Below are 27,796 nucleotides of genomic sequence, written 5' to 3' on the forward strand. Positions count from 1 at the left end.
GCTTTAATTTTCAACCATGCCCAGTAGCTTCAATAACTGCGTAACGCCAGTTATTGAAGCTACTGGGTTGTGCAAATTGGTCAAGGATACGAACTGGTACGAAGTCTGCAAGTATGAAGTTTTTCTTCATAAACCCGCTTATTAAAGCCAAATGAACTGCCGAATTATTGGACTATAAGCTTGATGTTTCTATTAAAGCAGCCGAGGTAGACAAATCAAGAATACTAGAGAGCAAAAGAAGTACTACAATCTCGAAAATGAACAAGAAATCTTCCAGGCTACGGATGAAAAAACACATCTGTCTTTTCTTAAATGCATTAAACACGATTCCATTTACATCAATTGAATCGGAAAAGGCATACTGGAAAGCAGGACTTTTCATTACTAAAATACGAACCAGATTGAGTGATCGGAGTATTGACCATCTTTGTGTTTTAAAATCTTGTTATAAACATTTACAATAATTTTTTTGTATTATGCTTTATTTAAAAAACGAAAATTCCCTTTTAAGTTAGAAGTTTGATCTAAGTTTATTTATTTTTTATTATTTTAATTTTCAACTCGATTGAAAGCATTTTGTTGTTCTTGTTGTATGCAGTTTACAGAAACTTTAATAAATTTTTTCTATTTGTGAAAATTTATACGTAATTCAAAGGTAATTTTTAACATATATCTTACAAAGCATTATTAATATGATTTTGGAGGTTGCGGAACGTATTAAATTAATTTAAAAAATAAAAAATAATAATTATATCATTTGATTTCAAGATATTTTGTATATCTTAAAAATAATTAATTCTATCCCGGGAAACAGTTAACTTTTATCCTGGAATCCCGGGACAAGCAAAAGACCGGGAAATGAGAAACCCTAGTCGGTAATGAGCTGGTAGAGCTTGAGATTCTAGGCTCATTTATGGCATTATAACATAATTTGATTAAATTATTTTAAAAATTTTAAAAACAATTTTATATTAATTAATTTTTAATGTTAAATAAAAAATTAAAATAAATTTATTATTATGTAAATATTATAAAAAATAAGCAAAATCGATATATTCATAAAGAAAAAACATAATAACTTTAGGCAGAGGTCGCTGGCGTAGAGAATATGGCGGAAGGCGTGGAAGTCGTGCTGTCAAGCTTAGGTTTGTCCGAAAATAAAATTAAAGAAACGATAAAAAACGAAGCTTTAACTAAAACATTAGTCGAAGTGGTAGAAGAGGTGAGACTTTAATATTATATATTTATATATAAGGCGTTGTTAGTGAAGTTTTAATGATACATATTAAAATTATTTAAATTCGACTGGATATTTCTAAAATTTATGTTAAAAAAATTGAAATAAATCGGTAGAAAGTCCTATGATATAAATTGGAAGAGTGGATTTAGTGTAATGTTACGATTGAGCTCGGAGGAAGTTTCCACGTGACGTTTCAAGGTATGTCACTGTGATGGAATCTGATACAGATGTATAGAAAATAAGTAAAACGTTGCAAAAATATATCGTTTTCAACAATGACCAATCATGATCGATGATCGATCGTTTTACCATCCTTATTAATTAATAAAGTTGGAAATGTTGACGTGGAAAATGATTGTACAGTACATAAAAGATATGGATGATGCAATTTTTAGTACAAGGCACTTTTACGTACTTTATCTTCATAAACATACAGAGTGACCATAGTTTCTGACCCTCTAAACGTTCCAAAACGTGAATTTTTATTTTATTGGTTAATATATGTTTGTTATTAATAAATTTGTCATAATATTCCATCTTAGGCCAAATATCTGGCATGCGGGAAAAGTCCAACTTTCTGGACACAGACTAAATATATACGGTTAAATCCATGGTAACAGAGCATCTGATATGGGAGCAATTAACTTAGAGCTCCCTCCCATGCTTCCAACCTTTACTGGACATAACTTTTTATACATAATTGTTCATATGTATCATAAAATATATATAAACAAACAATACAGATTACATACATCATAATCTCAAGTGGACAGGACAAGAAGTGTATTAATTAGATTTTAGAAGTCATGCAACCTTACTTTAAGGTGATACTATACTTATTTACTTTTATACTGTATGTTCCAAAAGAGAGCCTTTGGAAATTTTGGATCAAGGATATTCATCTTTTTTTAGCTAAGTCATTACTGTATTTGTAGGAAGAAGTGAAAGTAGTGTGACTAGTAATGATACTGTATTTACTGATTATTCAATAGAACAATGAAATCATTCTATTAAATATATGTAAGTATAGTAAAATATACCAATATTTAAGTATAGTAAATTATGTGATAAGGAATTTTGACATTTCCAAGTATGTTATAAGTTACACAGACCACATAGGATATAAAAAAGAGAAGAGAATTGAATATCATTAACAACCCCTCTGATGGTCTTGTGCCATGCTCCCTTATCCAAAGTAACAGATGATTTCAAGGGTGCTATCTTAAGCAGAGTTGATTGTACTTAAATATAAAATAATAGAAAGCAGAGAATGAGACTATTTTTTAACATGTATGCAAGCAGCCACACTGGAACTGATATCATAATGAAAATGGAAAACAAAACAAGGTGGCCACATGCAAACTACAACTATACTACAGCCCACTAATTCACTAGCCAGTTTCAACAATTAGCTGGATATGTGGTGTGATACTGTATTTAGTGTGGCTTCTGTTATTTGCCAAGCATTCCCTTAATTTTTTTAAGGAATGTTTTGTCAATTAAAACATTCACTTAACCTTTCAGCAGTGGGAGAGTCGGGTATGGTTCTATCCCTTAGTAGTGGAGAATATACCCGAAAAATTTTTAAAGTATTTTTTCACGCAATTTTTCTCATTTCCGTTTTAGAAAAAGTATTTGTAAACAGTTATGTCTAGTAAAGAAAAGTCTTTTTTTATTGTTACATAATTCATTTTTTATGCGAATTTGTTTTTTGGCTAGATTTTGGTGATACCCCAAAAGAATTTAACGTATATATACGTCCCTCAGCACTGCCACACGATCGCCCTCGACGTATATATACGTCCCTCACTGCTGAGTGGTTAATGTTTTATGGAAGTTTCCTGAGTTATGGAAGCTCATTCTCAAAAGATCTGATCAATTAATTGTTTCCTATTGTCTGGACTGGGTAACTTAAATACCAGTTCTTGCAGTTGCAATTACACATTCTCCATGGGATTTGATCTGGTGAATTTCCATGCCAATCAATCCACATGGTACATCTGGAAGAAGGACTTTTTGATTTCTTTTATGGAATTCTTTGCTAAATGTACTATTGCGTCAAAATACTATTGCATAAAAATCATTCTAAGATAATTTGCCAGATTGCAATGCAAGTCATATTTATTATTTATGAATCTAATATAAAAATGGAATCAAACTTTTTGACCATCCTGTAAAAGTAAATGACTTAAACTTCTACACAAATTTTTTTTAACTTACAAATTTGCATGAATTATTTCTCATTATAAATAAAATAAATGCTTTACAATTTAAGTTAATGATAGAACAATATTAATTGTAAATCACCACAAAACAACTATTAAACAGTTAATGAATTTTTCTTATTTACATAAAGCTTTTATATATCTAAAAATTGATTTACTTTAGATTCTGCTTCAAACCAAGTCTATAGATTCAAGCAAGTCTTTATTTTAAAGAGGAAAGTTTTTGGGAATTTCTCTACATCTCAAAATCATCTGCAGTGAGTTGAGACACCACTCAAACAATGATGGATATTGTGAATTTGGAACTTTATATTGATTTTATTCTAGTATGTTCCACTTGGGAGAAAACTATTTGATTTTATTTAAAATTTATTAGTAACTGATCTAGCCAAAGATTGTCATTGTATTTTTACAATGTACTAAAAATTTTGTATACTAAGGCTTTTATATATGTATTATAATTAACTCTGTTCAATAGATATTGAGAGGCTCTTTTTTGTTTATGTTGTGGGTTATTCCAGACCTGTGGTGGAATAGTTTACCATATATGAATCATACTGCCTGTGGAAATTTCTTGGGTCTTCTAGAACAACGAGCTGATGTCTTCATTGCTTTGTTCTAACAAGTTTTATAATAATAATAATAAGAAAAGAATTTTATACTTGCAATATATTAAGTAATTCTGTAGGTTTGATATTTAGTATTGAATAATTTTTAAGTGAAGATAATTGTATATTTATTGGTTATTTTAGTTCTTGTTATAATCTTTATATGTGTGTGCATGTACATGATTAAGATTTATGCTAAGTAATTTAAAACATTCATTTTGTTTCATTACAGGCAAACAAATATATTCAAAATGGAATTAGTAAGTCTGTCGGCACCCTCCTTTATACGGCAGCTACAAAAATCAAGGCCCAGACTAAAAATAAGCTCCCTCTTCTGGTCGAATACATTGCAAAAAGGAAGATTGATTCTGAAGTCAAGTTGTCAAGTGAGTTTACATTGTTATTATTAATATAATTATATTTAGAATTTTAATTGAAATTTTTTAGTCAGCCGGTTAGATGCTTGATAAAGTAGCAACCTTCCATCTTGGAAGATCTGGATTTATATCTGATCCAGACTTAAAATTTATCATGTGAAGATAGGATATCATTCTCCACTCCTTAGTCATGTCGATTTCTCTTTTGGTGTCACATCTATGTGTAATGGATAAAATTGTGGAAAGCCACATAGCCTTTGTCTGCTGGTTCATAGTTTCAAATGTATTTTATGATTATCTTAAAAGATAAAACTATTAATATATTTTATCTTTAAATTTATTGAGATAATTTATCTTCTTGCAATTTTTGTATGAGAAAACAGCCATGTGGTATTTTGAGACAGGAATAACATCTCCAGAGACAATTATCTTAATATTTGATATTTGCAATATCAAACTTTTATTAGCCAATAATATATCATTTAAGATAACTTGATGCAAAGTTGATTATTTGAATTTTACAGAATTAAACATAGCAACATATTTTTGTAAGTTTTAAGTCGGTGCATAAGTGTAAAAATTTTATTTAATTAGCTGTCAGTCAGTCTTTCCTCTACTTAATCAATACTATAAACATACTTGATAATGGGGTAATACATTGAATGGATCTAATAGAATTGTGTGTCATACGATGTCCAACCACACATACAACTGCAGTCCCACCAGGTTGTAATATTGGATAATGAGAAATTTGGATCACCATGAAAATCTCGTGGAAAGTATGGTCAGTACGGGAAAAGACCACTTGGCACCACTAATATCTCACATCTCTTGTGTATAAAATAATTGCACTGTCAGGCATATAGTTACCATTATAACTATTAGCATTGAGAGATCTTAAAATGAGAATGAAGTAGGGGTTGGCCTCTCACAGGGGGGTTGAATTGTCATGAAATTTTTGTTATAAATACAGTGGAACCCTCCCGTGGAATCTGTTCCACAACTCCATTCATTAACCGAAGCAATTTTTCCCATAGAAATTGATGCAAATTCAATTTATCTGTTCTAGCCTCCAAAATTTTTGTGATTTTATTTGTAAAATACAGTAGATTTTCTTTGATGAAAATGTAAGGAAATATAGTATCTATCATTACAGAAACAAACATGTAAACTTTATTTAATAAAATAGCACTGTACATACCTTCATTTGTTGTAGTTGGAGGCAGAGGAGTTGAGGTATACAGAGCTTAATGCTTAGAAGGGAAATCCCCTCCAAAAAAATAACGAGTAGTACTTCATCGGGAGATTCTTTGATTCGAGGTCTTTTTTGGTAAGGAACAAGAAATTGATCTAAAGTTGGTTGTCTTACCCTTTTAATCAAGATTTTTCTCAAATGCTATAGTGCATTGTCGTTTTCTATTGCCATTATAACTTTTCTCTTTCTTGGATGCCATATTGATTAAATATAAAAATCACGAAACTGAAAAAGAAGTTTTGCTAAACGAATAGGGTAACGATAGATCGGTACCCTGGCCGGGAAAGGGTTAACTTGCACATGCCTAATAGAAACTAAAATTTGACACAAAAAACCATTACGTTCGTTATCCGAATTTCGTCTGTTACCTGAGACACAATTATTCAAAATAAAAGTTCATTAACCAGGGTTCCACTGTATTCTATGCTGGAAACAAGGGAACCAAGTCCTTGAGGTGAGTGAACAAAGCAAACACATTATCATGGAATTGGAATGTTTTTCGTCCAATTCAAAAAGAGAATGTCAACTGGTTCTATGATCAATTTTGATGGAAAAAATTTGAAAGAATAAGATTTTATGCAATTATTAAGAAAACAAACATTCTCAACTATGTAAAATGGCAGTCTTCAGATTCCAGAATGGTATATAATAAGTAGAACAGTAACTGCACATGTGACTTATTATGTAAATTTGTATTTTTCAACTTTGCTTTCTATTTTATTTATTATATTTGATTTATGCAATTTCAATGAAAACTTTTCTCAAAAGAATTTAAGTGTGTAAGTACATTTCAAAATGGATCTGAACTTAGTTTGTTACTGAATCCTCAATTGGAATTAGTACACATATTGAAATTTTTATTATGAATACTCTATATTGGAAGCAATTGGGCAGTTGGACCAATGTAGGAGGCTTGGAGTGCAGCCTTCCTAGTTAAGTCATAAAATTGATTATATTACAAACAAATTTAAAAATAAAAATAGAAAAATAATATTTTAACACAAGTCATTCGACATTAAATCTATGTGGCACGTGGGAACAGACGACGAGAGACTAAACTTGAATCTGTGTTATCCATGATAAATTTTTAAATCTAGATCCCATGATGACAGGTGAACATCTCAATGTTAGTAGTAAAATATGTAAGAAAGAAACATTTTAGCTTTTCTAAATACTCAACTATTATTATTATTATTATTTGAATGATATTCTATGACTTGATAAATAAATTTTTTTAGGTGCTTTAGAATATCTGCTAACACATCCAACCGAGGCATTAAATATAGAAGAATTTGAAAATGCTGCAGGAGTGGGAGTCTTGATATCTCCTGAACAGATTGAAAAAGTCGTGGAAGATATTATTTTCAAGCATAAAGAACAGCTTCAGAATCAACGGTATAGCTTTAATGTTGGAATTCTGATGGGTAATATCTTTGGTAGAATCAAAATTTAACAGTTAATTTATAAAAATTTGTAATGGAGTAAATATGAAAAGCATTTTGATTTATTAGCTGAAGCAAGAACCAGACTAAAGTTTGCCGATGGAAAATCGATTAAAAATGAAGTGGACATGCAACTTCTCGATCTCTTGGGACCAAAAACTGCTAATGATTTAGAAAAGAACATCAAAACTAAGGTAAGTAAATTTAATTTAAAAAATTTTTGATTTATTTCACTATTTAATGTGCATTTTCTCTGTAGCAAAAAGATGTAAGTAAACAGAAAGAAACAGTCAAAGTTAATGGTGATGTTCCTAAGAAAGGTGAGTTTATTACTTATATTTTCCTCTTATAATATGGCAAATTTTGTTTATGCATTTTATTTTTATATTTTTAGTCGAAGAACAGCTTGGTGCAAGTACTATTTCAGAATTAATGAAAACAAAAGTACACTTTCACAAGCCAGGAGAGAATTATAAAACTGATGGATATGTAATCACTCCAAACACAATGCAGTTGTTACAGAATCATTTAAAAGTTACTAATGGACAGGTAACTTAAAATTCTGTTGTACAGTTTGTAATTTTATAATTGTTTAAAAAAAAGTGAAATGAAACAATTAAATTCTCTGTAGGTAAGAACAAGGTTTCCACCCGAACCTAATGGCATCCTACATATAGGACATGCAAAGGCTATTAACATTAATTTTGGTTATGCCAAAGCCCATGGTGGTATTTGCTTCCTTCGCTATGATGATACTAATCCAGAGAAGGAAGAGGAAATATATTTCAAGGGTATTCTAGAAATGGTAGAATGGTTAGGTGAGTATTTTTTAATTCATGCCTAAATGTGTCATAACAGCATATCTATATAACTTAATAACACATGCAATCTGATTGTAAGGTGTTTGGGTTGAAGTTAAGAAACTAAAAATAACAAACTTTTTGACATAAAATTGATATTAGTCACTTTATTGGGCCCAACCATTCAAGGCAGAACACTTCCAAAAAATTCCTGGGGTTCCTCATGCAGATTTTATCCCTGGTTCCCTAGAGTGTCAGGGCTTAACCACCTTGGCTTAACCACCAAAGCCAATCTCTTGAAAATATAACAAAATGCCAATTTAATTTTTTTGGCTTTCTAGAACATATTTGTGATGCATTATATCACCACAATTGAAACATACTGCTGCAAGTTTTAGTAACTTGAAGATTGTCAATAAATGATTTCATTCTGTTTTGGTTGCAAGATACATTATAAATTTCTCAGATTTATTACATGCTCATATCTCGTGAAATTGCTCAAGACAAATGAAGAGAAATACCTATTTGCAGATAATATAGGGTTTACTCTGAAAGTTTTGCAATACAAGAAAACCATTCATGATGAATTAAAATGTTTATGAAGTTTATTATTAAAAAAAGAATATTCATATGACATGTAGTGCATAAAGAAATTTCATCATTCTCCATTAATTTAAGTGAGACAGACCCCTTTCTAATAGTAACAATGGAAGATTTTACAGAAGCATGTCATGCAATGAGTTTTGTGTTGGACTGAATGAAAAAGACTGTTTATAAATGATTGAAATTGGCTTTTGGGTTGATGCTCCATCATTCTTTACTATTGTGTTCAGTTGGTACAAAAAATTTCAGAGGGATCATACTTCCTTCCCTACTACATGAAGGGCAACCATGACCAGCAGTGACTCCTGAAAATGTAACTGCTATCCAATGTATGATTGCAGAAGACCAAGATGTACCTATGAAATGATACAGGAGAGGCTGCAGTTGTGGACATTCTGCATGAGAAGTTATGGTTAAAAAGTATCATCTCAATAAATATTGCATCAGTTGACAATTTCCAAAAGTCAGATTGTTTCAGAATCTCTAAGAAAATTCTGTAGATGTTGAACCAAGGTAGATACCAGATTATTTCCAAGATTATCACAAGTGATGAGATATACATACCATTTTATGACAGTCCCATACTTCAAGAAAGCCAGATATGGAACCATAAAGATGGTCCAATTTCAACAACTGTGAAAAGGTAGAGAGCAATAAAAAAAAGTCATGTTTGCTGTTTTGTTCTATAGCACTGGTCTAGTGAAAGCAGTTAAGCTTGAAGAACAGCAAACAATAACAGCTAATTAATACACTATAATTTGTCTTCATAGAATTCTGGAGTCACTGAAAATTTGAAGTATAATTTTCATCATCATAATGCTTCATCACATACCACCAAGAAGACTGTTGATTTCCTTCAAGCCAATAATATCAGAATCATTGTCAGTCTGGTGAATGTAGTGATGTTCGATATGTAACTTCTGGCTACTTTTTAATCTCAAAAAAACATTTGAGGGATTGCAAATTTAACATGGGTTGAAATTGAATCATTTCAGAAAATGAGTGGTATCATGAAGTCACTCATTCCAAAAATCAAAAGTATAAGTGCATTTTAGCCAGAGGAGTACTTTGAACATACATAAAAAATATTTTGTTTCAGGACTTTAGTTTTGCAATACAGGAATACTAAGAGTCACTCTCATATCATCAGAATGTGCACTTTTATCATCATTCAGCATGTTTTCTTACTGAAGAAACTGTGACTTTATTCCAGGATAAGGTTCATTTTCCATGTGAGTTTTATTGTTCAGAAACTTGTATATAAATTATCAGATTTGTTTAAGAAGAGAATTTAAGTTATGTTTACATTGGCATATGAACTGAACTGCCAAACTGAACAGTTACCAAACAGTTCCTTTTTGGTAACTGTTCAACCAATTTGTTAGGAGTTGAAACCATCCTAACTTTTATTGAATTTTAGTTTGTTCAACCAACTTTTTCCTTAACATTTGTAATTGTAAATAATACCTTTTCAACCATTATGTTGAATGAGATGAAACTGATCAAACTACATTTTGCTTTGGTTAGTGTTCATTCATAATGGTTTATATGACAATGAAGACAGCTTTTATCTTCATCTTTTATCTTCCCAAATATACTCACTGGACAAAATATAGGACATTAACATTAGAGCCATACATGGTATAAAAGTATCAGGTAACATTTAGAAGTGTGTGTTTGTATGCTTTTATAGACAACACTGGAGAGAAAAAATCAGCCCAAATACTTTTAAACACATTGCATTAAGTGATACTTTTTTACTTATCATCATTTGGAAAAGAAATGTCAGCAATAAGAAATAATTCATTTTTATGCAATTAAGGTTTAAGTCGTATTAAATATATTAATAGGCTATAAACCTGATGTGATATCGCATTCATCCGATTATTTTGATGAACTATACAATTTTGCTTGTGAACTGATCAGAAGAGACTTAGCTTACATTTGCCATCAGAAACAGGAAGACATCAAAGGTTTTAATCCTCCTCCTTCGCCATGGAGAAATCGTCCAGTTGAAGAAAGTCTCAAGTTGTTTGAAGTAAGTAGAACATAAAATATATAAACTAGCTCTAACAGTAACATTGGTCAAGATGAAGCTATATGAATGTCGTTAGGATATGAAAAGAGGGAAAATTTCGGAGGGTGAGGCCACTCTGAGGATGAAGACCACCCTGGAAGAAGGGAAACAAGATCCTGTAGCTTACAGGATAAAATTTCTTCCACATCACAGGACTAGCAATAAATGGTAAACTAAATTATAAACTCAATGAATAAATTGATTTACTGACTCAATACTTCAACAATATATGTTTTAGGTGTATTTATCCTACTTACGATTTCACTCACTGTTTGTGTGATTCTCTGGAAAATATCACCCATTCTCTCTGTACAAAAGAATTTCAGTCGAGGTATAAAAATTTCCTCTATTAACACACATTTTTACATTTTATTTGGAGATATGACTTTTATTTTAGGCGATCGTCATACTACTGGTTGTGCAATTCCCTAGATATATATTGTCCCGTGCAGTGGGAATATGCACGTCTTAACATGAACTATACTGTTGTGTCCAAAAGAAAAATAGTAAAACTCATCACAGAAGGAATAGTAAGGTAATAAATATATTTTGTTACAAATACATTCATATTAAATACGAGCAATCTCTTTTTAATAAGTTCTTAATTGGTCTTGCTTACCACAGTGGCTGGGACGACCCCAGACTCTTCACCCTTACAGCTCTTCGTCGTCGTGGATTCCCTCCAGAAGCCATTAATAATTTCTGTGCTCAAGTTAGTGTGAATTTTTTTTATAACAGAAAAAAAGTCAAATGATTAGAAACTAATCAAAATTACTTCTAGATGGGTTTGACGGGAGCCCAGGCAACAGTCGATCCTCAGATGCTAGAAGCATACGTTAGGGACATTTTAAATAATACAGCACCTAGGTAAATATTTTCAATTAATAATAATTTATTTGAACTTTGTATATTTTTGCCTTATAAGATGCACTGTCATATTGCATATGTCCTACTTTTTGGATAAGTTTTAGGTACAAAAATTTGTCTCGTAAGACAAAACAAATAGCATTTTGAAAAGTTCAATTTTTCATGTGTTTATCAAACAGCGATAAACCAAACTTAAACAACTTTTTCCATTAGCCATATTGTTTTATCAGCCTTTAATAAACATTATCTAAACAAGATGCTATATGTTTTACATGGAAATTCTAATAAAATGATGATGATCGAGTCATTAATTGTCACAAAATAAAGTGAACAAAAATTTTACCAGAATTCATTACACTTTGGTTTAAATCACCTTCACATTTTCCATATTTCCAATAAAGATTATTGTTCACATAAAAAAGTGTAGAAAATAAAGGTTTCTTGTATATAAATGTCTCTTTAATCCAAAAACTTGTTTGGTAGACTATCTCACAGCATTCTGGTTAGAAACATCTTTATTTTATCTTTAAAAATTGGATTACAAATGCATTTTAGGTTCATTTATACTCCCAATCCCTCTTTGGTGCTGTATAAAAAAAATAATAATATAAGTAGGTCACAACATTATCTAGATATCGCAGAAAGAGAATTTTTACATGACATAACCGTTTACATATCATATAAAGGCATAAATTTTTATCACAATACAGTAGAGCATCGATTATCCGACTTAATTGGGGACTGGGGTTGGTCGGATAACCGAAAAGTATGAAAAAATACATTATTAGTATAGTGTATTAGGCCTGGTTTAAATACTAGCCTCTCTTTCATGGTCGAGCCAGTGCTGCCAGCTAAAACATGCAAAAATTTAACAAAAGTAATATTAAAGTAGCAAGACATAACCAAATATTGTAGCGCCACATCACTAGCGGACATTTGAATTTGCCGACTAGAATGCACATTTAATCGGGGTCGGGTTAATGGTTAATGGTTTATTTAATGGTTAATCGGGGGTCGGATAATCGATGTTCTACTGTAATATCATCCATAAACTCACATAAAAGTCTAGTATTCTACATAAAAATAGATAAATTACGATGGTTTAAGATATTTAATTACATAAAATTATATAATTCCATCTAAAAATCCCTTAAAAATTCAAAAAACGTAAAATTATATTTTCATGCACTTAAAGTGGGTGGATACTAGTACAGTAGACCCCCCTATAACATGGTAGATACGTTCCATGTTATATGAATCAGTGTTGTACGAGTCACTTAAATACACGAGCCAATCACAGCCCGGCATGTGTGCAGTTTAGGGGCTACGGCTGTTTGAAAGGTTATCTTCCATAAAATTAATCGATTCTAGACTAATTTGACTCAACATTTCCAAATCACGTATAATTTTTTGGGATTAATCCATATGAACTATGCTGTAAACAAAAAATTGTAGGATTACTTACTGAGTGTGCACCGTTCGACGACGCCATTGCTTAAGCTTATTTTCGTCGTGGAGCAGCTCATCGAATGACGGACACGTGTTTCCTGATCAGCGACTTTTTTGCAGAAAAATAACTTGACTTTGGAGACATCATTAATAAAAATATAATTTTTATGGCCGTTGAATAATAAATGTTTTTTAGTAGGTCTAGTGCTCGTTTAAACTCAACGGTTTGTACAATATCCGCTATTGGTTCAGATTCGACCAATCCTGTTGTGACACGAGTCGGTGATGACATTTTACCATGTTATATGAGTCTCTTTTAGTGTGTTATACAAATCTATGTTATAGGGGGGTTTACTGTATACTTTAGTGAAGACTTTATGGTTGTTAATATAACATGACATAACAACTGTAATTTAAAGATTAAATTACTTTATATTTCTTTAATGTTAAAAGATTTATTTGTAAAGACATACCAACAATAAGTTTTATCTAGTATTTTTAATTCATCTGAACAAACAGCACAACGTATCTTGGATTGTGGTTATTATAATACATAATGTGTTGTAGCATCCTGTATTAAGTTGTACCACTGAGGGTCAATTTGCATACCATCTGAAATATTAACTAGATTTTCTTTGGAATGTTTTCTTATTTCGATGTGTTCCTTGAATTTCCTTTTATGGGTATCTTTTTCTGAGTATAGAATTTTTATATTGTTTCTATTAATTTGACATTTATTATTAGTGAGGTTGAGGCCAAAGTTTTAACGTGAAAACGTGTACGTCGGACGTTCAGCGCCACTTTCCTGTAAGCCTAGAAGTTTGACAATGGCATTTGGAAAGTCGGTGGAATCATGCTCGACATTCCAAACGCCATTGTTAAACTTCTAGGCTTATAGGAAAGTGGCTAAACTTTTGAATTTTGACAATTACACTTTATCTTATAAGTAATCTTAAAAATGAAGTGTAGTTTATGTTATTATTATTATTGTTTCTTAATATTACCATAAACGTTTGTGTGATATTTTATTGGTCAAAGATGGGGCCAAACTAATGTTATCTTTTTTAAGTGCTTTATTGCAATTATCAAAAATATTTTTAACGAAAATATTTATTATTATTTTTCGTATTTTCTATCTACTTTATATTTTGTGTTATATTAATATCTATTTTTGAAATATTGTTCATGCCAATTATTTATTGTGTTTTTAGGATAGTCATTAAGAATAAACTTTGTTTCTAGTTCTTTTAATTTGATTTTGCAATTTTTATTGTCAGATATTCTTGTATATATGTTTTTTAAGTCCATAACATAAGTATTCTTTTTCATGGTATCTGGAATGTAAGAGTGGTAGTTAATTGTTTTATTGACATTGTAGCATATAAAAAAACCATGCAAAAGTGAATTTATTTGTTTATGGTATTAAAATAACAGATGAAAAAATTATCCTTATTATTATATATCAGTAAATAGTCGTCAGTGTATCTCATTACAATTTTTATACCTGGGTTATTGGTGAAAAATAACACCAATGTTTTTCATGACTAATTCCGTTAATTTCGGCCCCATCTTTGATCCCATACTAATACCATCTACTTGTCTATAGAATTCATCATAAACTTCGAAAGAATTTTTTGTATATGCAAAATTATTTCGAATGTATATGTATTAGGTCTATTAATGTTTTATCTACATTAAGTTGAATCAGGCTAGCTTCTATTATTTTCCATTTTATATTTGGGTACATATTTTTTACATCGAGGTTTATTAATTTATCTGCATTTTCCTTTTCTAATTTCTGTATATTGTTGATAACATCATCATCATTTTTTACACTATAACTGGAACAATCGATATTTATCAATTGCTGTTTAATATATTGTTCTAAATTGTAAAGTATTGAATATTTAAAATCTACTATAGGTCTATATTTTTCTACTTTGTGTGTCTTAAAACTAGAACTCCCAAATTAAACATAAGATTAATTTCCTCATATATAAAATTAAAAAACCCCATAATTGTCAACTATTGAGCAAATCAATAATTTCTTTTTTAAATTTAATTATTAAAAGATTAAACAAAACAATTAATAATAATAAGAAGATAATTTGTTTTGAGGAAATTTATTGTATTTTTTATAATGGTATTATTTTGATTAATATGTTTTAAATTTTGAATGATTGTTTTGTTTTTATTAAATTAACTTTTTCTTGATTGTCAAATCTTTAATAATTTTATCCATATTAGCAATGATGTCTGTTGTTATATGTAGTATCCACTCACTTTAAGTACATGAAAATATAATTAAGTTTTTTGAATTTTTAAAGATTTTTAAATGGAATTATATAATTTTATGAAGAATACTAGACTGTTATATGAGTTTATGGATGATATAATTGTGATAAAGACATGTAAATTTACTTACCATATAAAGGCATGAGACATGTAAAAATTCTCTTTCCGCGATACCTAGATAATGTTGTGACCTACTTATATTATTGTTTTTTTTTTTGTACAGCACTGAAGAGGGGTTGGGAGTGTAAACCAACCCAAAATGTATTTGTAATCCAATTTTTAAAATAAAGATGCTTCTAACCGGAATGCTGTGAGATTTTAATCCAAAAACTTGTTTGGTAGACTGAGACATTTATATACAAAAGCCAATAGATAGCAACCATATTACAAAGTAATGAAGGTTTCATTTTGAGTAAATAGATGTTTTTGACCTTGATTACAATTAATTACTAGGAACATTGGTAAAAACTGCATAACACAACAAAAATTTAGATTTTGTAAGGGGATATTAGCAGGAGTCTGTATTTACTTTGTAAATATAGTAGACTCCTGCTAATCCATCCATTCCCTGAACAGATTACTGGGAGTGACACGGGTAAATCATATGGCATTAACAAAATGCACAGGCAATCACAGTGGGGATATGCCAGACTAGCAAGAGTTTACTGTAAAGTTCTATTCTAATTATTAATGGAATATGAAGGAAAAGCTTCAATAACATTTTAAATATCTATTTACAGAGCAATGGCAGTTCTAGATCCACTGCAGTTAATAATTACAAATTTTCCTTATGGTAAAAGTGTAGATGTAGAGGTTCCAAATTTTCCTAATCAAAGTCAGAAAGGTTATCATAAAGTGCCTTTTTCGAAAATTGTTTATATCGAAAGGAGTGATTTCCGAGAGGTAAAATATTTTATCTTCCTGGTCATTCTCCTCTCTATCATTCCTCTTTCCTTTATAAGTCCTTTCCCAAAATTTCAGGTAGAAGAACAGGGTTACAGGCGATTTAGTCCAAATCAGTACGTTGGATTAAAACATGCCAACTATGTTGTCTTTTTGTCCAATGTTATCAAGGTTCGTAAAGCATTAACAATTTGTAAATAAATTCAATTACATACAAAAAATTTAAAAATCTGTCTGCCACAGGATGGAAATGGAAACATAAGTGCCTTAGAAGTTACATGTAAGCCAGCAACAGAAGTAGAAAAGCCAAAAGCCTTCATTCACTGGGTGTCCGAACCAACAAAGTGTGAAGTGAGAATATATGACAGGCTGTAAGTATAATTTTGTAAATTACAGTTATTACGGAAATATGTAACAATACTTTTTCTTAAAAAGATTCAAGCACAAAAATCCAGAAGATACTGAAGCTGTTCCGGGTGGATTTGTTTCGGATTGTAATCCAGTAAAGTCACTTTTACTTTTTTTAATATGAGGGTGATTTGACTTCTGTCTGGAATTTCAACAATGGCGACGGAACTGTCTGTTACGTAGCCCCAATTTTGCATACTCCCCTTCTTCAAATGGCCAAACAGATGATGAAAATTGTTCCTTTGTGGGCCCAGAAAAAGTTGCCAAAACTTTCCTGGGAGTGCAACACCAACTCATGCGTTTTGGAAAGTGTATGATCTCCATTGTTTCTCAGCAGAAGTTGAACCGCCTAATATATATAACAGTTTTTTGATGACCTATACAATTTCTTTCATATCATCAGGACTCTCTAAAAATAATCAAGAATGCTATGGTCGACATATCTGTGAAAGGAGCCAAACCTTTTGATAAGTTCCAGTTTGAACGTTTAGGTTATTATAGTATAGACCCAGATTCAACACATGACAATGTAAGTAATTGTTAAATCACTGTTAAAATAGTATCTTTTTGATAAACAACTAATGTAGTTTGTTTTACAGCTAATATTTAATTGCACAGTTTCATTAAAGGAAGATTCTGGAAAGATGTGATTATTTAAATGTATTTAATTTGATCAGAAAATTCAACTGGAATACTTTACAAAATAAAATTATTTCACTGATTTTGTATATAATTACTTTAACTTTCATGGTGTAATGCTTGCTGCAAAATTTGTAGCAAGATTGGATACATTTGGCAGAATTCTTTCCCTTGTCTTTGCCTTACAGATTGCACATATGCTTCTAAAGTTCCTCTAAAACAATGACAAGGACTATTATTATTAAGAACACACAAATTTTTGTGCTCTTCAGAAAACTTACCTGATCAATGCTAGTCTTTCTTTTTTCTGACGTATGCTCATCTAACCATTTAGAATAGTATTCAATAGACCATCCAGCAACCTGTAAAGATCATTAGTTTATAACGATTTTAAATTGCAAGACAAAGAACATGGAATCCTTACTTCGTGTGGTGAATTTATGTCGGGCGCCCTGGAGAATAAGAACTGTAGAGCTATTGAATAAGGAATTATTTCTCCTAAAACTGGAGACTGTGATATATGAGAAGGAGTCTGAAATAATAATGGCCTGAATGATCTCAGCATCTTGTAATGTTTTCCCAAATCTCCAATTTTGTTGCAGAGAGGTGACACTGCCATTTCCATCTGGGCAAAATCTGCAGCCAGTCTCATCTTTCCTCCATCACCGAGGGGTTTGACCAGACTGGCGTGACGAATGAAGTATTCTATGGCACGACATGCAAGCTGTCGAGTTCTAATTGAAGATACAAATTACAATTGGTATCATTTCATAACATGAAATGGTTTTACGAAATGTGTACTAACCCTTCTTGTATTACATCACAATCTGGGAATTCTGAAAAATAATCATTTTGAGCTCTTGATATAAAACCCTGTAATTCTTTCATATAGAGAGAACAAGCTTCCCCTGTTTTTCCTTCCATCAGTGAACTATCATTTTATATTGAAATGTATTAGTATTTTTTTTTTTTTTTATTAAAGTTCACAAAAATTTAAAGATCAAAATAACCTGGAGAAATCTTCCTTATGCATGGTTGCAATAATAGCTTCAATTGAACTGTTTACAGAAGTTAAGATTGGTTGAACTGCATTTCTCATGTATGTTTTTATGGACTAAAATTATAAAACAGTTAATATAAAAATATCAATCTTGCAAATTCTTAATTATCAACAAAGTTTTGTTATACCTGTGAAGATGTTTCTATAATATTTACTGTTTCAGTAGGAAACATGGTATATCTACTAAGCATCTGTCAAAAATATTGAATTTTAATTTATTAAACTAATATTCTAATAAATAATGAAATTACTTACGTCGGAAAGTTCTTTATGAAACAAATAAAGTATGTTAACAATGGTTGCATTTAATATTTGACTAGATGTAGGTGGGCCAATGACTTGTATTGCATCTCCATCTGTTGTTATCTAGAAAAGATGATAAAGTAATTTATCCAAATTTAAAATGAAGTGAAGCTAAGTGTCATACTTACGAGCTGTTCACATTTCACGGTAAATAGCTGGACAGTTTTGGCTACATTTTTTGCAATGATATGACTCAGAGTGGAATTGATATTTGCTGCATTCAATTCACTAAACATATTCAAAACTTTAATATAAATGAAATAAATTGTACTTTTTATAAGCGATATTACCTAAATACAGTTTTTATGATGTTTTCTACGTCGTCTTTTGTGGGTGCGTCTTGGCTTCCGACCGAAAATACAACGTTCACGGAATCAAACAGACGGGAGAGAGAACGAGAAAGATATGCATTTTCAAATGGAATCAAAGTTGCATGAAGAGCTTGATCTGGTCTAATAAAAATTATTTCCAGATATATTTGTAGTAACTTTGGTTAGAAATTTAACAAGTGTTTCCAATTTACCTGAAATTCATTAAAGTTGCAATAGATTCATCACATGTATCCTGAGAACTCACAACAGCTTCAATACTGGTCTGAGATATTGCATTCAACTGCTGTAATCGTTTCCACAGATCAGTATGTAGACGTAATAGTTTGGGGTATTCTCCTTCAAAAGCCTGTTTGATGAATGTCGATTCTGAAATTGATGCACCATGCCTTGTACACGATATCAGAATCAGATAATTTGATAAATCAAACATTTACCTTTTGCAGCATCAGCAAATTGTTTAGTTAGAATTTCAGTCATCATCTCCCAAAAATTCTGTACAATATCACTGTCTTGATCCTAAATATAAAAATTTCATTTTTAAATAAAATATCTTTAGATGATTAAATATTTTAAAATAAACACATTTTACCTTTTTCAATTCATCTAAAAAACAAACATGGGTAACTGGATCTCTTTTTTTAATAAGTACTTTCTGCAGATGCTGAATCTAAATTTGTAAAATAGATTTCTAAAATTACATTATAGCTAATTTATTTTCATATTATTAATATGTATTTTGAAAGAAAAAATTTCATAAATAAACAGCTGAATTCATAATTTCATGTAACTTATTAATAGTTTGTGTTTATACTGCTGCTGCAAACTTCTACAAGGTACAAAAGAAGAAAATTTCATTCTACACCAAGATTATTTTTAATGAGTAATTTAATATACAGATATTGGTATTTATATATGTATATCAAGCAGATGTCACAATGTGTGTGTTGCCTAGTACTGGCTTAGCTGTATAAGCAAACTGATTACATAGTCCACTTCGTTTGATGTGCATTGTTATTGGTTTGGTCATCCAGCTGTATTAGACTACACACAAATTAGTCAATTCTGCCACTTTAGAAATTCATATGACAAGTTTATAGTCATGTGATCATTTTCCTTTACCAATCTCACACTGTTAAGATTTTGATAGCACTCATGACATAGAGGAAATATTTATTGCTTCTTTAGAACTATTCCTCTGTGGAAGTTGCTTAGAAGAATTTCTTACAAAATGACAAAAACTGCAATCGCAAGGTGGTGTTATAACCTCATGTTTTTTATTGGCAATGAATTAATAAGCAATATATAAAATATCTTCACAATTAATTTGTTAAATTATTGAAAATGTAATGTTCTTATATTTATCATAATCAGTCAAAAAATTTTCACTCCAAATCTTTGTTTCTAACCAAAATAAGTGGTATGAGTGTTTCACCATACACAATGACCATCACATGAAACACCCAACATGTTTCATGTGATGGATATGAGTCATTGAAGGAACCTCCTAATTTCTGCTGAATATTATCACATAGCAGGACATTGAATTGGTGATCAATGATCAATGGTCAAACCCATGATGATCATATGAATTTAGTTCAATATGAAATCTAAGAGGTTTGCTATTAATATCACAGCAAACTTGTTAGATGGAAATTTGCACATCTGTATATATATTAAAAGCAAAATGTTCTGTCCCCACCAAAACCAACACTTCACAAAAAAAACAGATGTTGGGTGGGGGTCTACAATTCATTCCTCAAAAGGACCACCCACCAGTTAACTTCCTCTGCATACAGGCACAAATTTGTGGAAAAGGGAAAGAGTTTTTGTGTAAGAATAGGAGGCACAAAAAGACTTCACTTTTAACTCAGATTTGAAGTGGCAGACAGCTATTCATTTGCTTCCTTAACCACTATTCTTTAAGTTTGAATAATCTTTGGTTATACTGTACACAAAATACAGATTTTAGTTTTTATATTATTTTTAATAATTTATATGTGTATATATATTAAAAGCAAAATGTTCTGTCACAGCCTCACACAAATAACATTAATCAAATTGTAAATAAAATTAATTTTTAAATTTAACTGTTTTCAAAAACGTTTTAATTTTTAATTGAATTGATTTGATTTTTAGTTTTTATTTATAAGTTTATAATTTTAGTTATAACTTTTCAGTTTTAATTATTAGTTTATTATTTTTAAATTAAATTTAATTGTTACTTTTAGGTTTAATTTATTTAGTATTAATTTTTAGTTTTTATAATTATTTATTTAATTTATCCTGCATTTTTTGAATCCTTAATTAAATACAGTAGAGACTCGTTAATCGGAACCCCGGTAATCGGCACGATTTTCAGTCGTACTGTGTTGTGCTGAATCGAACGTTTTTGATACTAAATTTACTTCTAAAGTATAATTTTCATGTTTTTATATTCTTCAATATATTTATTTTGTTTGTACAAAATGCAGAAATAATTTTTAACGATACGATAGCCTTGATTATTATTATAAACATTTTTGTTAGGCTTAAAATCGACGAAAATTCAACACGAAGCGACGTGCAACGAAGAAAAATTTGAATATCAGACAGGTTAATGTATTTTTTCGTACATAATTGGTAATCGGAACAAATTACTAATCTGAACAACGCCAGTCCCCAATTGATTCCGATTTTCGGTTCGCTACTGTATTTTTAATTAATTGCAACACTTTTTTCTTTTGCGACATAAGTATAGAAATTGTTTAGCATTGTTTCTCACAAAAGATAAAATAAATTTAAATTTGATTAATTTTGTTAGTAATTTCATTACTTTTTGTTTTATAAATTCATCTGCTTTTTAAAAATTTATAAAAGCTTAATTAATGTTAACTCACTTAAAATTAAACAATTAGGCTACTTAGTATACTTAAAGCCTTTTTACAAGGCAACATACTCAATGATATCATTAAGTATGACAAACGTTACTATCGGCAAAATTAATCATACCACTGTTTTTATTTGTCTTAAATTGTTCAAGAATACACTCTTCATTTCTACTTCTAATCTCCTTGCTATCTTATTTAAAAAGTTATAAATACCCTGAACTATCAAATGGGTTAAATGAACCAAACACAATAACTAAGTAGGATATTAAATTCTAGTTTTGGATGTTTAAAACGTTCTTATTTAAGGTTCTAGAATTCAATAACAACAGCAGTGTATGTACATATTTGTAAATGATTAAAGAAAATCAATTCCTGGCATACAGAGATAGAGTGTTTGATCAAATTATTTTCATAAATCAAGTCAAACTTACATGACTACAAGCTGTATATATTTGATCCATGAGATTTTCCATATTTGTCCATAATGTGGCTCGAAATGATGCAGAATTCCCTATAGTCGGTATTGCTGCGCGACCAGGAGCATCTGTAAGTAACAAAAATGTTTAGGGTTTTAATTTATCTACAGTTGCTGCATGAATAATTGAAAAAATCATAAAAAAGAATAATTTTCATAAATATAAATACTTTTTATTGGCATGTTTCCTGGTTGCTGACTTAATAATTTAATATCTAAAGCTGTTTTGATATTTTCTTTTAATTTTGTCAAAACTTGATTAATTACTTCATTCACTGATGGTTGTAAAATTTGTAAATTGTGGAAAACTTGGAGAGCTGTAGCTACTTGAGCTTGATTCTAGAAAAATTTTTAAATTAGTAAAAAGTTACGATATATTAAATGTATCTTTTCAAATATATTTACCTGAGTTTCCATTCCTTTTTCTAATAATAACTTTGCTTGTTTTTCAACTTGAATTCTTGCGTCTTTGATTAACTTTTGATCCTTTTCAATCACCTCCAATCCAGACAAATCAACATTTTCCATTAAATAGCCTAATTTTAAAATTCAAATATTCAGTAAAATGCAAAATACGTCCTTAAAGAGGGCAGGATGGTAGCATAAAGGCAGTTAAGTGACAGCTTTGGGTGGCATTTTTCTTAATAAACCCTCTCCTTTAAAGTTTTTTGAATATTTTACCATAAAAACAAAAATGTGTGAATGTGTTGTAAAGGTGCAAGAGTTTAAGTTTTTATTCCCATTATTAATTTCATACATAATAGGGTGGGCATCATCAAGCTTCCCTCACTTTGCTATTTTTCACCATCCAGCCCAATCTATAAATAATTTAGTGTTTCAATTACCTAATTCATTTAGACTCTGTGCTGCTTTTGTTATTTCTCTAACTCCACCCTGGAGTTGAGTCTGTAAGCGACCGCTAAGATGCAAAATTCTAATAATACGTCGGAGTAGATCACAGGTCATCTGCAATCTGACAAGCATGGTTGTTTGAGTGGCTACTTTATTGTATGGCTCGATAAGTTTAGAACGTAACCTATAAAATTAAAAAAAATTCAAAAATATATATAAATAACAAGCAACTCTATTTGTCAACGTTAATGAAATGCAATAATCCAAAACTAAAACATTAAAAATATACTTTACTAAATTAGTAGTTTAAACAACCAAGTAAAAATTACTCTATATATGGGAAGCTTTATGTATTATCAGCAACATGTCATGTAACCCCACTATTTTAGAACTATCAGGGCTTTGGATATCTCTTTATGAACTACTTACTTGAGGATTAACTTGCTTTTGTTATGTTCTACCAGTTGGCATTTTGGGTTAGGTAATGACTTTGTTGACTCAGCTCTAGCCCTCTTAGCACTTTCATTTGTACTTATAAAGTATTTGCATGTTTTAATTTGTTACCAGTTTTAGTTTTAAAATATATATAATATATATATACATTTTTTAATTCAATTTTCTTTAAAATTATGTAAATCGTAACATTCATGTTTTCATTCTGTTTACTCAGATTAATTTATAAATTCCAAGTTATAATAAGCTGTGTGTTTTTCAAATTCTTTGTCTGAGGATGACAGATGTGCAAACCATCAAAAGTATTACCATATACTTTTAAATGTTTTAGTTTGGTTTTATTACATTTTGTTAACATCAATGAACAGAATTACCTATCATTTATATTATATTTGATGTTGAGATTCTAAGTTAAACCTACTACTAAGTTACTACTATTTTTATATTTGATTACTAGAAAATTTTGAAAGAATACCTTTCAGTAGCTGTTAGAAGAGTTTGAATTCTGCCATGTACTTTTTCTAAAACTCCTTCCAGAGTTTCAATTCCATTTGCTTGCGATAAAAGATCTTCATAATGATATGCAACCTAAAACAATTTTTTTTATTTTAATAAGTTATTATATTACATATTTTAATAGTTAAATAAAAATAAGCAAGTGTCACAGCAGAAAAAAACTTAATCTACAACAAATATTATGAATATTGAGATCAACAGTAGGGTTTTCAAGGCATCAAGATGACAGAATCAGGACTCGCACTCCAATTTACTAACAAAAATGTGAAAAAGTGACCAAAAATGATTAAAAAGAGACTAATAATAATAAATGTCTAATTGATAATTGAAAAAATTTTATTTTATAAAAGACAATTATCCCCAACCATGGATTAAACTAAAACTGAAGCACCAACTAATATTTAAAGGCACAAAAAAATCAAACATACAAATATCCATAGTAATGTGTGATGCTCAAAGGGATAAACTAAGCAGCAAAGCAAAGCAAAGTAAAAGTGTACAATAACTATAACAAATATATACCAAAATAATCTTTGATATGAATACATAAGAATAATACAATATAACTCCAATTATCCAGATTAATTGAGGCTGACAGCCATATGGATATGCAGAAAATCTGTTTTAATTTCTGTTTAAGGATACTAGACTATTATCACAATGTAAAATCTATTTTTATACACATTGCTACTTAAACTATTTAAAAGTTTATGTATACATGTACGCCTCACTTTACGACCTATCTGCTTAACGACCACTCGCACTTACGACCAATCGAGTTTCGATCTGCAATTCGGGGAATCCCCTTTCTCAGCTTATGTGTTGGTCAGTGGCAGACGGTGACATGCACACTAAGTGTACTATAATAGGCTAATAGCATACTATAATAGTCTTTTTATGAATAAATTTGAAGTTTGTTGCATAATTTGTATAATTTTACAATGATCCTATATTCCCAACGCAAGCTCCTCGCTTAACGACTATGTCGTTGGAACAGAACTCGGTCGTAAAGTGAGGAGTACACTGTATTGTATTACAATCAACAGTAAATTAATAAATATGCTATACTTGTATAAAATTTAAATTAGTTTGTTGCTTTGTTGACAAATACAGTACATTTCATCACAAAATATTTGCATTTAGCTTCACAATAACAATCTGCATAATTGAAGTTCTACCATATTTATTAGCAAATAAATATCAAAACAATGAAACATTCCACCTACAAAAGAAACTACTACAAACAGCATGTCTCTGCTCCTCAGATATGTCTCATCAGGTCCTGAACATAAATATGAACTATCCTGACAGATAATGACACAATGTAAAATATTGTTAATTTACATTGTTTCATTAGAACTTTTAACTGTAATGATTAATGGTTAATTATATAAAAATACTTATTTTATTAAATTTTGAATTAATTTCTAAAAAAGCAACTAAAAGGTAGCAGTCCATTTTCTTAAACGGTGACCAATAGCAACAAGAGACAAGGCCTATCAGTATAGGTCAATGTGGGTAAATGTGAGACACTTTTCAAAACTTTTGTAACAGCCTTTGTTAAGATCAGTATTTTACAAAGAGAAATACACGACAAGGTCTACAGATGGTGTTAAAATCTAATGGAGTATTCTTTTTTCTGTATGTATGAGAAATGTTAAGCAAAAAATCTTTTTTCCTGGCTCATAGTTTACCTTTTTGAAGGTAAAATATGAGACACTAGGAGATGAAAAATGAGACACCCATTATATCACCATAAGAACTTGCCTATGCCAACAGGGAGGTTAATAATGAGGTACTACAGGTTAAATGCAAGACATTTTTGTATAAAACATTGCTCCATGATATTTAAAAGTAAGTAGATAAGATTAAACATTCATCAGTTTTAAAAAGTCTCATATTTACCCACATTGACCCTACTTTTTAGTTTTTCTCTGATAATTGTTTGGCATCTTTATTATTTCATTCAAAACTCACACCTATAAGAACAAAGAAATATTTTTACTACAATACAGCACAACTAAAATAAAAAAATTTCATGGAGATTAATGACTGGTCAATAAAATCTGGTGTGTCTCATTTTTTATCTCATTTTGAAATGCACAAAACTCAGACAAAAGATGATATATGCAATAAAAATAACTAGCAGCTGAAAGCTGTGTTTATATACTATATACAAATTTCTAATTAAATATCCATGTCTTTTGCAGACATATACAGTGCTAAAGTTAGTTGAATTCACAGAAAAGTTTTTGCACCTATTTTTGTAGTGTTCCTTAAAAATTAAAAAGACTCGATGACACCATAGTCTTTTTTATTCAGAAAAGTTATATGTTAAAAAGCACTAAATAAACTTTATTTTGTATTAGTACAGGACAGATCAGACATAATTTCACAACTGTCTCATATTTATCACCCACATTGACACTACCTGAAACATGCAGTGCCATCTTTAGTTATAAAAACAAAGCAACTTTCGAACCGCTTTTTTATATATATATCTGTACGTCGTAAGCACGTAACCATCAAAACTACTAGCATACACTTGTATTTCTTACATACAGTTTGAAAATGTTATATTTGTATCCTTAAAGCTACACTTGACCTGGACCATCCATTATCTACACATACAATTTTTGGATCACTTTTGAACCCTCCCTCTTTGTTGTGTGCAATGATATAATTTTGGCAAACCTCCTCCCCTTTAATTATGTTTCTAATAGTACAAGAACCCCACGACATTGAAATAGCTTAGATAAAGTCCTGCAAAAGTATTTATAGAACTTTATTTAGTACCATTTGCTTCCACCATCTTATTAGTTTGTCAGACATTCCAGTAATAGCTTATTATATTAAACTACTCAGGATTGTTTGTGGAGGGCCCCCATAGTGTATAATGATGCAAATTTTTTCCAAATTCTTCCACCCTTAGGCACTTCTTAAGAATAAATTACCTGATCATGCAGTTCTTTATCAAGCAATGCTATCCCAAGTGACAACTTGTTTAAATTCTCTGTTATGGAAACTTCTTGAACGGCATTTGAAGTGACAGTTTTCACATCAAAGTCTTTAGTTAAGAACTGTTTATATATATCTATTGAACGAAAAGCATTGTATTATTTATCCAATAAGTTAAATAAATACGCGCGAGTTTATTGTGACGCGCATTAATATCAAATAATGCAATTTTACTAAAATATAAACAAACCATCGTTTTCAAATTGTTGCAAGACAGCGATGTCCTCCGCCATTTTGTTTGTATACGTCACCTTACCGAGTCAAAACTATATTTAAGGATTTTAATTTATCATTTACCCGTGATTATATTTATATTTTAATTTAAAATTTATTATTCCAGAGAATAATTAAAATAATTTATACGAGTGTTGTTTAATATTCATTTCGATGGTGGTTAAAGTCCGGATGCTTTTATTGTTCATTCTGATTTAAAATCGAATAATCATTCCAAATTCTATTAAACGTTTTGTAAAACGTACAATTCTTACATTATGCATAATTAATATTCATTTTTGTCATAGGTATAAAATGGGCGCGTTGCCCAGTAAAACGGATTATCTGAACAGATTTCCGGTAGTCGTTGTCAATTTTTAGTGGGACACTCGGAGAACGTGTTAGATTGGCTTTTTCCTAATCACCAAAACGACTCCAAATTCCATTTTAACAAACAGAAAATTCGTGACTTCTAGTCTATTCTGCAAATTTAAAAGAAATTAATGAACGATATTTGTC

General features: G+C 30.2%; 2 protein-coding genes across 2 annotated transcripts; one reads left to right on the top strand and one right to left on the bottom strand.

The window, feature by feature from the left end:
* The first annotated feature begins 1,089 nt into the window (after positions 1-1,089).
* GlnRS (Glutaminyl-tRNA synthetase) lies at positions 1,090-17,270 on the top strand. Its single transcript, XM_067288144.1, has 19 exons — positions 1,090-1,222; positions 4,306-4,459; positions 6,944-7,129; positions 7,217-7,341; positions 7,407-7,467; positions 7,542-7,696; positions 7,779-7,965; positions 10,401-10,588; positions 10,665-10,795; positions 10,866-10,958; positions 11,025-11,162; positions 11,252-11,339; positions 11,409-11,494; positions 15,979-16,141; positions 16,220-16,312; positions 16,385-16,512; positions 16,577-16,643; positions 16,953-17,078; positions 17,149-17,270. Exons 1-19 carry the CDS (start codon positions 1,109-1,111, stop codon positions 17,197-17,199), a joined length of 2,334 nt encoding a protein of 777 aa, XP_067144245.1. The 5' UTR covers positions 1,090-1,108; the 3' UTR covers positions 17,200-17,270.
* fws (four way stop) lies at positions 17,197-27,356 on the bottom strand. Its single transcript, XM_067288143.1, is given in 20 exon segments — positions 17,197-17,402; positions 17,470-17,492; positions 17,494-17,550; positions 17,613-17,922; positions 17,994-18,119; positions 18,199-18,302; positions 18,377-18,439; positions 18,504-18,614; positions 18,680-18,779; positions 18,842-19,003; positions 19,075-19,249; positions 19,318-19,399; positions 19,473-19,550; positions 22,182-22,294; positions 22,396-22,564; positions 22,631-22,761; positions 23,071-23,261; positions 24,006-24,118; positions 27,001-27,140; positions 27,255-27,356. Coding segments are annotated over 20 exon segments (2,406 nt in total). The 5' UTR covers positions 27,298-27,356; the 3' UTR covers positions 17,197-17,287.
* Between the last annotated feature and the right edge of the window lie 440 nt (positions 27,357-27,796).

Source organism: Centruroides vittatus, unplaced genomic scaffold (genome assembly GCF_030686945.1).
Source record: "Centruroides vittatus isolate TY-2023 unplaced genomic scaffold, ASM3068694v2 scaffold_769, whole genome shotgun sequence".
Classification (NCBI taxonomy): Eukaryota; Metazoa; Arthropoda; class Arachnida; order Scorpiones; family Buthidae; genus Centruroides; species Centruroides vittatus.

Excerpts from the sequence above, each read along its gene's own strand:
- GlnRS (XM_067288144.1), top strand. The coding sequence starts at position 1,109 with ATGGCGGAAGGCGTGGAAGTCGTGCTGTCAAGCTTAGGTTTGTCCGAA. Across the intron at positions 10,589-10,664 it reads AAAGTCTCAAGTTGTTTGAA|GATATGAAAAGAGGGAAAAT; the intron begins GTAAGTAGAACA and ends GAATGTCGTTAG. Across the intron at positions 10,959-11,024 it reads ACAAAAGAATTTCAGTCGAG|GCGATCGTCATACTACTGGT; the intron begins GTATAAAAATTT and ends CTTTTATTTTAG.